Source organism: Temnothorax nylanderi, unplaced genomic scaffold, assembly GCF_030848795.1.
Source record: "Temnothorax nylanderi isolate EJ_2023f unplaced genomic scaffold, tnyl_v1.0 TNYL_tig0100_pilon, whole genome shotgun sequence".
Classification (NCBI taxonomy): Eukaryota; Metazoa; Arthropoda; class Insecta; order Hymenoptera; family Formicidae; genus Temnothorax; species Temnothorax nylanderi.
The window spans coordinates 443,132-453,734 of NW_027249162.1; the positions used below are offsets into that span (position 1 = coordinate 443,132).

The 10,603-nt window shown below is 34.3% G+C and overlaps 2 protein-coding genes and 1 long non-coding RNA gene across 3 annotated transcripts; 1 reads left to right on the top strand and 2 right to left on the bottom strand.

The window, feature by feature from the left end:
* Positions 1 to 67: 67 nt before the first annotated feature.
* On the bottom strand, positions 68 to 5,828 carry LOC139775520 (neprilysin-like). The gene is made up of 19 exons (XM_071711561.1): positions 5,670 to 5,828; positions 5,171 to 5,355; positions 4,890 to 5,051; positions 4,730 to 4,813; positions 4,404 to 4,615; positions 3,953 to 4,118; positions 3,082 to 3,773; positions 2,926 to 3,018; positions 2,710 to 2,851; positions 2,505 to 2,634; positions 2,054 to 2,144; positions 1,800 to 1,976; positions 1,619 to 1,728; positions 1,471 to 1,526; positions 1,334 to 1,385; positions 1,129 to 1,196; positions 817 to 953; positions 537 to 704; positions 68 to 412 (listed from the first exon to the last, which is right to left on the bottom strand). The coding sequence occupies exons 1-19, from the start codon at positions 5,687 to 5,689 to the stop codon at positions 230 to 232; spliced, it is 2,928 nt and encodes a 975-aa protein (XP_071567662.1). The 5' UTR covers positions 5,690 to 5,828; the 3' UTR covers positions 68 to 229.
* Positions 5,829 to 8,516: 2,688 nt separating this feature from the next.
* On the bottom strand, positions 8,517 to 9,000 carry LOC139775550 (uncharacterized). The gene is made up of 2 exons (XR_011718850.1): positions 8,859 to 9,000; positions 8,517 to 8,664 (listed from the first exon to the last, which is right to left on the bottom strand). It is a non-coding gene; the product is annotated as an uncharacterized lncRNA (long non-coding RNA).
* LOC139775542 (alpha- and gamma-adaptin-binding protein p34) lies at positions 8,804 to 10,601 on the top strand. Its single transcript, XM_071711620.1, has 7 exons — positions 8,804 to 8,932; positions 9,000 to 9,087; positions 9,180 to 9,349; positions 9,416 to 9,530; positions 9,623 to 9,772; positions 9,863 to 9,973; positions 10,050 to 10,601. The coding sequence occupies exons 2-7, from the start codon at positions 9,024 to 9,026 to the stop codon at positions 10,220 to 10,222; spliced, it is 783 nt and encodes a 260-aa protein (XP_071567721.1). The 5' UTR covers positions 8,804 to 8,932; positions 9,000 to 9,023; the 3' UTR covers positions 10,223 to 10,601.
* Positions 10,602 to 10,603: the final 2 nt, after the last annotated feature.

The following is a 10,603-nucleotide window of genomic DNA, read 5'->3' on the forward strand; positions in this document are numbered from 1 at the left end:
TAAAAATTTCAAACTTGTGAAGGAAAAAAATTAAACGATTTCTTCATGACATGTCTTATTTAATATATATATATATATATATATTGTATATATTAGACACATATATCATATATGTGTCTTATTTTACATACTATATATATTCATCGATATTTGGATAGAAAATTACAAACAATCAATTTTACATTTTTCTCAAGTATTGGGAAGCTTAATTTGTAATATTTGTAGTTAATCATTTCCAAATATGGCATTTCTTTTCGGGATTCATTGCACTGCCAACCGGGCAATTGTAAGCTTCGGCGAAGTCTTGTGAATTTGAAACGCTTCCTATCACTCTCAACCGTCCGGTGCTATGCACGTCAGATTGAGCGTCATCTATAGTGGCGTTACTCGTTGCCGCAGCTTCACACCACAACTGCAAGCATTACCGTAATTTCAAACATATATTAAAACACATAAACGTTTACTTTATCATTATTATTATTATTCTCACAATTTTTAATTATTGCAGCTCTGTATTCATGGTCTGTGATACTTACATTAGCATAGGATAGGAAGAAAAGTTGTTCGGTCGTGAGGTTTTCATGGCCCGGCAACACAGTATCCGGTTTTCCGCATTCTCTTTCTCTCCTTTGATACGCTCTAAACGCTGCCTCTAATCCCATTGTATCCGCGATATTCTCTCCCGCCGTCTTGTTGCCATAATTCTGCAATTTTTGACAATATAAGTACGATTAAACATTTTCAAGACGCACGACAAGAAAAATAACGGTAATTTAAATTAAAATGGTAATTAAAAATACAGAATAGATAACGTACCTTTATTTTAAAATTCGATTCTTTGTCAACGGGATAATTGTTAAATTGTTCGACAAAACATTCTGCTCTTTTGCCATATGCTTCGGCCATTGCGGATAACCATTCCACAAAATCTCCGTTCTTATCATACAAGTGTCCTAAAAATTATTTTTTGGTTCTTTTTATCATATTTTTTAAATATTTTCAAAGAATTTTTCAGATATACTTTGGAGTAAAATGATAGATGTCACTATATTATCGCAACAATGAAATACTGTAACTTAATAAAGTAAACGAGAAATACTATTCAGAAATATTATTTCATAACGTTACCAGAATCATCGAATCCATGATTAACTTCGTGACCCATGATTGATCCAATAATACCATAATTAATAACTCTGGAATAAAGCGTAGTTAGAAAAAATTTTATTAAAAATTATAAATTTTTTAGAAATAATGTAAGATTGTTTGTAATAATGTAAGCTTGTCACTACGCTAGTCGCGTTGATATTTTTAATCAAAATTATTCACTTACTGTGGTCGGTCATAAGCAAATAATGGGCTCTGGAAATCCGCTGCCGAGAGGGCTATAATCGAAAAAGAGATTAATATCAATGACAACGTGAATAGTTGTAAATTCGTTTAGATTTAATTCTTCTAAAAAAGGCGAACCTATGGAATTGTCATCCGGGGAGAAAAATGCATTTACCATTACAGGGCTTATCATTCTGTAACACGGAATTTATTACATGAATTTATTTCGCAAATTAAAAAATAAAGCTGTAATTATGTCGGAACAAATACAAATGCAATATCTTACTCCTCTTCCTCTTCCTCTTCACCTGTCTTCAATAAGCTTCGTAGACTTTTCCACTTACGGTATCTGTCATAGCTGAGAGTATTCTCGTAATGCGAATTTCCGACAACGAGCTTTAACAGATTATAATTAAATAAGACAGTCACTATAGGGAGTGGCAATTAATGAATTTTAAGAAACTTACTCCTTGAAAATATCGTTTAACGATAGTGTTATTCCTATACCAATCTGGATATCCGATAAAGTTGTTCATATTCACTAATTTCGCTAAAACAAAATCCCTAGTATCCTCATCCACCCAATCTGATTCTTTAATCTGATACTCTACTTCCTTTTGTATATCGTCTATCATGTCCGATGCCTGCAATAGGAATAAGTGATCCAATCGAACAAAGATAGTCAGAAGACTGTTATAATAATTCAACACAAAGTGCTTACGGTTGCCAGGATTTCATCAGAGAAATGGTTTCTCACATATTCGTACGCTAGAATGTCGCTCATTTCTATTTCCTGTGCACATTGGGCCGATCTGTGGTAACAATTCATGATCAGTTTGACATCGGTATAATCTAGAACCAACTCAATTTTGATTCACGCGTTAAAACTATATTAAGAATAAGAATGTACCCAGCAAACACCAACTAACGCAAACAGAATCACGATGATAACGAGAAGAAAAAAACATGAAAAAGACTGGCGAGTTCGCGAAAAATAAAAAATTAGGACATAGTAAACAGATGAAGAGTATGTAAACGTTAGTTTTGGTGTTTGTTAGGGTAAAAATAGAATCTAATAAAAAATAATTATATTTCTAGCGAGGTGAAGAGCGAATGGTTACGCTGATAATTATGTGAGAAACTATTTTCGATAAAAGAGCTTGGCATCATACCTCGCTGGAAATCCAAATATCTCTTCATCATCATTCTCCTCTTTTCCTTCCCATGCATTGTATAATTTTCTCATTTCACTTGTGGTAGTTCCTATTATTCTGCTCAAGAAATTCCAATGTATATAGTTCACTGAAACATTATCTCGCGTGAGCGTGTCTATCGACGACATTTCCTTATTATCGCCGCACTTTTATCAAAATTTACCGATTGTTCGACTCGACGTCTCATCCAGCAAAGCGACAAGACCATCGAAGTAATTTGGTGAATTAATTTTTAAATCTAAATCGCTATCTATAGACACGTGGGCCTCATCAAATAATTCTCCAATTTTGTACAGCCAGTTAATCTATGTGGCGTCAATCATGCTTAATTAGTCAGAGACAATAACAGATTAAATTAATCAATTAAAAAACGACTTACTGCGCTGTTGGGAGTTGCAGGTTTCTTTTCATCATACCATGCTTGGAAATCTTTGAGCGTCATCTTCTTATCCTTGCTGCGATCTGTAGTAATCTGAAATATATTATTATACAGTCTTCTTTATTCGTTGCCTGCGAAGTAATGTATAACACTCACCTTAGCTAGTTTCATGTTAAATTCGATCATATCTTGAATATCTTTATTCATATGTTCCTCCGAGACTTCGACACCTCTTACTTTCGCTATGGCGCGAGCTACTTTCGAGATGTAATTAGCGTATTTCTTCAGCTCATCAACTTCACCAATCGTTACTTCTGTGCTGATCTGCGGTGTTGTCGCCTCTAAAGTTTTCTTTAGTCTCTCCATACGTTCTTGATGCTTCACGCGATTTCTTTTGTTCTTCCGCACGTGTAATTTCTCTTGAACATGTGTCGATATTGCTCGTCTCTTTACCCTCTCTTTCTTCATCTTATGGTTTTTGTACTTCTTGGAGTGAGTACTACTCTTCATCCGTTTACTATGTCCCAATTTTTTATTTTTATTTTTTATTTTTTTTACGGACTTGCCAGTCTTTTTTATGCCGACTTTTTTCTTCTCGTTATCATCGTCATTCTGTTCGTTTGTATCATCATCTTCATCGTCTTCTTCGTCGTCATCTTTATCGTCATTTTCATCGTCATCATTATCATCTTCGTCATCATTGTTATTATCGTCTTCATCGTCGTCGTCATTATCACTTTCATTGTCATCGTTACTATTACTACCGGTTTCATTATCATCTTTGTTTTCGCTTCCAGGTTCTTGACTACCTTTCTGCTCGTCGCTTTGCTTCTCCTCGTCACTGGGATCTGGAAGAGACGGAAAAAAATTAACGGAGCCGACCGAGACTCGAAACTCGGGATCCTTCGTTCATACGCCTAGCACTTAGGCTGCTACCCCATGACTGCTCCACTACTACGTTGATTTTCCCGATCTCCTATCAATACCGGCCTTACGGCCCTAAATTTCCTACAGTTACTATTAGTACCGGTTTCGTTATCATCTTTGTTTTCGCTTCCAGGTTCTTGACTATCTTTCTGCTCGTCGCTTTGCTTCTCCTCGTCACTAGGATCCTCATCGCTTTCATCTTCTTCGCTATCGTCGATTTCACCCCAGACTCTATATGAACCCGGAGGCATATGCGGCATATTGATCTAGCAATAAGAACTTACATTAAAAAAGATCACTAATGAGAAATTAAGGCAAATTTTCTGAATATAAATTTACATCCACGTGTAATGCAAAGAGCAACGCAAAAAATGAGTGCTCGATGATACATAATATATGTGAATGCTGTATACAGCGTCTTTATAACGTTATTATATATAATAACGTTATAAAGACGCCAATTACATCGCTTTTGGATTCAGATTTGATTGCGTAATGTTAATACCATGAAGACATAATGATAATCTTAATTAAAAGCTTCTGATAAGTACATGTACTATTTTCCGAGTATCGTTCCAACCATAATCGATCACGCGCACGTCGTGAAAAGCATTTCTTCCCGTCAAGCGCACATATTGATCATCCACTTTTTGCCAACTGTATTCCTGCTCGTTCCACTCGTCCGGTTCCATTATCAACGGCCAGCCGCCTATTCGCGACATGGTAAAGACAAGCGGCTCGAGCCCATACTTCTCCATTGCATCTAGAAGCATTTCGTGAATCAGCGATTATATCGTGGAACACGATTATGTATAAAAATAATAAATATTCGAATTTTTGCACGGTTTCAATTCATTCGAGAGTCATTCGCGGTTACCTGTATCCGTGCATACCGCGTACCACTTCTTCGCGAGCTTCACCGCCAGAGGATCGCTCTTCTTGGGACCCTCGTCAAAAATTTCTGCGAAATATCATTCAATCTTTAATATCATTACACACAAGTTTCGAATTACAGTTTGAGCTGATTTGGCGTTTACCCTTTATTTGCTTCATGACATTCATTTGCGCACTTGCGAACATACTCCAGGTTTCCATCCCCTTCGGAAGGGGATTATGCTTCGGCCAGTTTCCACATGCGTATTCATAAAAATCATCGCACGGATCCACAGTTTTGTCCATGCTCTCCGTTATTATCCGAGCTGGAAAAAAATGAAAGCAAGAAAAAAGACAATGGATATAATTATAAAGATTTAAATTACCAGACTAGCTGTAAATTGAATTATAATTACAACTACATCCGTTGCTGTTTTATAAATACCTATTTTTTTGCACTCCTGAGATTGGCATACGGTCGAGTTATTTACTTCCTTATTTTCTTCCTTACTTTCTTCCTTATTTTCATCTTGTTTATTGTTTAAACCAAACAACCATTCTAGATGTGAAGGATATTTCTGGTTTTTCGACGGTGTGCCATTTTTCACTAGAAGTACGCCAATGAAGGCGCTACAAAATGCAATTCAAAATCAAATAAGTATAATGGTACTATGTAAGAAATGATAAGTAACGATATATGAAAATAAAAAACAAAAAATAAATCTGATGTATAAAGAATAATTCTTAATTAATACCAGTACTTATTTCAGAGAGTGAATCTAGAATTTGAAACGAGAAAAACACATCTATATAAATATGGATCGCTTAGGCTTTCCTGACTTATCAATTAAGACAGATTAGTTTTCTAAAAATCAAAATTAGTGATCGCCGATTCGCTTATGATTGACATCGTATTTAAAAAATAATTATTATAAGTTACTTACAGAAAGATTAACCGTCTCATTGTTGCACAACAATCTGAGGCTGATATAAATTTTAGTTGCACTATGTGGTAAATGTATTCTTACGTTCTTCGCCGCAGAATAAGATTATTTGTTGCATAGCTCTTTTATTTATACTGCGGAAGGATCCTGCAACGCAATCATATCGAATTGATAGAGCCGAAGGCCGGAGGCTCATCATCTTTTGTCCTTCTGATCTATATTAATATGAAACGGTGCCTACGATAACAGATATGCGATAACGGATAATGCTGTAATCTCAAACTCAACGAATATTAATTTTCACAAATTCCTCTTTTTTTCTCGCCCAAGTTTAACAACTTGGAAGGTAATGCACAACGAATAGATCTTCGAAAATAGTACCCTTTTTCGAAAATTTGGAAATGCTAAATAAGGATTAATGATAAATGAAAATAGCAATTGAATTGAATGTCAAATAAATGTTTAAGAGTTGTTTACTTTATTTATAGGTATTACAGGCAATTTTACGTATTATATAAGAAAGTTTGTCACAAAGATATTTACCTTAATACGCTTTTCTAAAAAAAGGATATTTATCACCTCGCCCAGTAACATTGTAATTCCAGAAATTTATTTATCGCTTACCTATATTAGATAAATTTAATTAGAAGCATAATTTTTATCATGGTCAACGGGATCTCGTGTATCTATTTAATTAATCGACGTACTTACAACAAATTATCGTTTTCAGGACGTCCGTCGTTTCACGATTATCATATCTATTCACGTAATGCAATTTAAATAAATTGCAAAACTGTGAAGATAAATTGATTGCAGAATTGTGTGTTGCGCATTAAAATTATTATAATGCTCTAGAATTTCTTTCACGTTTATTAATCACGCTTTCAAAAGATGTATCGTAAACGGAGCAAAAGTTAAAATTTCTCTAAATATCAAATAAAATACCTATTATTTTGTAAATATAATAGGTATTATAATACGTAAATATAATAGGTATAAAATAAATCTTTATTTACATTTGCAAAAAACTTTCTTTTATAATGATTTATAATGATTTTTTAAAAGAAACTTAGATTGAAAAAGGAGTACGTAATAAACGATCATGGTAGTTTAAATTATAAATATATAATTTAATTCCAATTCCGGTTCATGTTATTTCGGATGATTTTTGTATCCAATTAACGCTCTGACGCACGTGCTTAATTAAATATTTAACAAACTGAATGAAATAAAAATAATAAACTTATTAGAATGATAAATGACCGAAATATAATAATGTACGTGAAAAGCAGAAAGGGTAAAGTTAATTTTCGAAAACCAATATGATATCCAAAATATGTATTCCGTTTCTAATCACATATTTTAGACGATTAAATTTAGCATAATCAGATATTATTAAAAACTTATTCTAATATTTGTCGGATTTTGCTTCGCACCCTTAATATCTGCTGTTAAGTAATTTTTATTCTCAATAGATCGAATATAATCACAAGCAAATTGGTCGGATATAATATAATATTATTATAGACATGTGCATTATTTTATTAATCAATAATTACTGTGAGATACTGCATGAAAGATTCTTTGCAAGATTGTTTTAGATCACTTCCAGATATTGCCGTTCGTTTCGAGATTCATCAGACTGCCAATCGGGAAATTGCTTTAGCAAAGTTATCTGAATTTGATACGGAGCCTATAATTCTCAGTCGCCCGATGCTATATGCTCATCTCTCTTGGCGAGTTCCATTAACTGATTGGCAATCATTTCTCATCATAACTGTAACTGTAACGTTTTTATTTTTATATAATTGAAGTGCAAAAATATCATTAATTATATTATTATCTTCTATAATTTTGATTTATAGTTTTCTAAATGCCTGTCACACTCACATTGGCAAAGAATAAAATAAAGAACAGTTAATTGTTAGTAAAATCTTCCATGCCCGGAAGATACTTTCTTTCTCCTTATTGCCTTAATAAACGTTAAATATCGTCTATAATCTCATTGCGTCCGCGATGTTGTCGCAGTCCTGTAATTTCAGTCAGTAAAAAATGAACAATAAAACTTCAGTAAAATAAAGATGGATTTGATATCAACGATCAATAAATATAAATGACTAAATAAATTTTCAGTAAAATAAAGATAATTTAAATATACAGCGAGCGATATACCTTTATCTTTTTATTTATATTTTTATTCAATGGCATAATTATTAAACTGTTCCACAAAAAAATCCTCCTTTTTGTCATACGCGCTGGCCATTGATGAGAACCATCCCAGGAAATCACCATATTCTTATCGTAACATGTGTCCTAAAAATTATTTCTCTATATATATTTCTCTTTTTTTCACCAAATATTCTTAAAGAGCTATCATTATATTATCGCAATAATTGTAAACATTAAGTATACAAAGAAAGCATAGAGCTTAATAGCAGTGTTATATTTTCTAAAGTACCTGTATCATCGAATCGCTGTAAATATTTGCTAAAGACAGTTTTCCAAATACTTGCTTTTTTTCATACCAGTTTTCATACCAGGTTGTATATTGTTCAGCAAATTTATTTGAAAGGAGAATGTGACAAACGACAAACGTTTTATGAAATCGTATGGAGTATATAGTTCCTCCTATTTTGGAAAGTTCTTTTACCTAAAAAATAAGTAAATTTTATCTAATTAATAATTAATAATTATATAGAGCTGACAATGGAAACTTATATCAAAGAAAAAAAATACAAGAAACGATTAATTAAAAATGACTTTTGGACAATGGTTCTTGGAGATACTGTTCCACTTCGTTCAATTCTTCTACATGTCGTAAAGGAAAATGGAATGTACATATATACGTACACATATTTAAAAATGTAGGCTTATTCTCATTTATTTCATCTGCATTTAATTCCTTTCTGTAACTTTTAGTTCTTCGCAGCACTCTTTGGTTTTGGTTACGTCTCTGAACAAAAATAATTCCGCAAACACTTTCCAAGTTTTTTATCTAAAAAACGAATCAAAAGAAAAGTTTTAATATAATAATACAACTAAAATTATTTACAATATAAAACAATTAATTAAAGATAAAAATTTATAATTAATAACATTAATTTTTATTATAAGCACAATTATTATTCTAATTAATTTTAAATTTTAACATTATATATCTGAAATGCGCAACTGGCAACTGCTGCTTACTTGGCGGCTTGGCGCATCGTAATTCACAATTCACCGTATCTACGGGATTTAACCTAACCTCTAACTCGCTGCAGGTGAGATCATTATTTACACCTATCAATCGCAGTTCGATCGGATATTATATTATCGATTATTCTTCAGCACGTACTCCGATCTCCTTCTATAATGAATCTACCTCGAGTACTGATTGTTAGCACGAAGGAGGGGAAGGCTAAGGAAATCGCAGAAAGTGAGTACAAGGGTATACTGTCATAATTCTCTTCATAAATAACTATTTATGCTGTTCCGTGTAATTGTATTTCACGTGTGTTTCTAACGCAGGCATCGGGGCGGAACGTCTGTCCGAGGAAGACAAGATTGTGGACTACATGTGGAACATTGACAACAAGTATTACACATCACAGGTCTTGGTACGCGCCGTAGAAAACTTATCCCACAAACTGTCAGCGGAAGAGGTCGACGCGTTAATCGTGTACCACGACGCGCAGGCAGTAAGAGACATAATGGGAGTTTAGCAATTAAATCGACGTGTGTTGACGCCAATTGATATTCCATAGGATAAGGTGGACGAGGAGCTGGAGCAATTGGCGTCCTTGGCCACTTCTTTGACAGCAGCAGAGGTGCTGTTGTTTTCCTGCGGCGCGATATCCGACTCGTTTCTGCGAGATAAAGGTACTGGGGCGATGGAGAACGTTGACGTTTAATGTACAAGTACATTTATTCCCGTATTGTGCACCAAGTCGATGTCTCTTGTATGTTTTTAGTGTTAAATTGGTGCGTGCGCAACAAGTTTGAGCTGGTCGAGTTGGAGCAAACGGGAGATTCGGAATGCGATGCGGAGGGCAATAAATATGGCATCGATAGGATCATCGAAGCTCTGCATGCTCACATGTGGCCCAATATCGTGCTTAAAGGTAGCCGATCGAAATTGCTGCTATTAAAACGGAAACCCAAGTATACAACTCTTTCCACGTAAATGTGGATTAAATTGCGTTTCGTTGTAGACAAGTCGTGTATGGGGCAAGCGCTGGAAGTGAACAAGATTGAAGAACAATTTGAGAATATTCGGTTAACGCGCGACCCTTCGGAAACGCTACGCATGCAAGACATGCTCGGTCAGTACGAATAGTATGGACGAAAGTGAGTCTATGAAGCGCCCGTGGATTATTTTATCGGATCTTAAATTTACAGACGGCATAATGGGCGACGAAAATGCGGACTTCGGAGAGCTGTACGGCCAATTGATGGCCATGAAGGAGCACGCGGCGTCCTTGCCGACGAATGAAAGGCGCCTGGTGGCGGAGCAAGTAGTCACCGCTTTTTGGAAAGCTATGGGTGGCGATCTTCTGGAGATCGAGGATTAAATCTAAGACCCGATATGTACTGCGTAGATCGATAATTTACTTTAATTTCTCGATTCTGAATTGATTTGAGATAGGAGGCTCGGAATAATGCGACGCAATTTACGTAAAGACTGACGCATACTGGAACGATGTATGCATCAAGAATGTATAATAGAAAGAAGATTGTTTAGAAAAGAATTCCGTGTAACTAAAGTGTATAATGTTTCATGTATAATATGAAGGTAGATTAATTATTTTATGTACTATAAAAAAAGACGTATATCTTAAACAAAAATCATACGAACGAAATTTCATAATCGATACGTATATCAATGTTATTTAGGACGCTATGTATATATAATGTGTATTTCCCAATAAAATAATTTTATTTAAGAATAAATG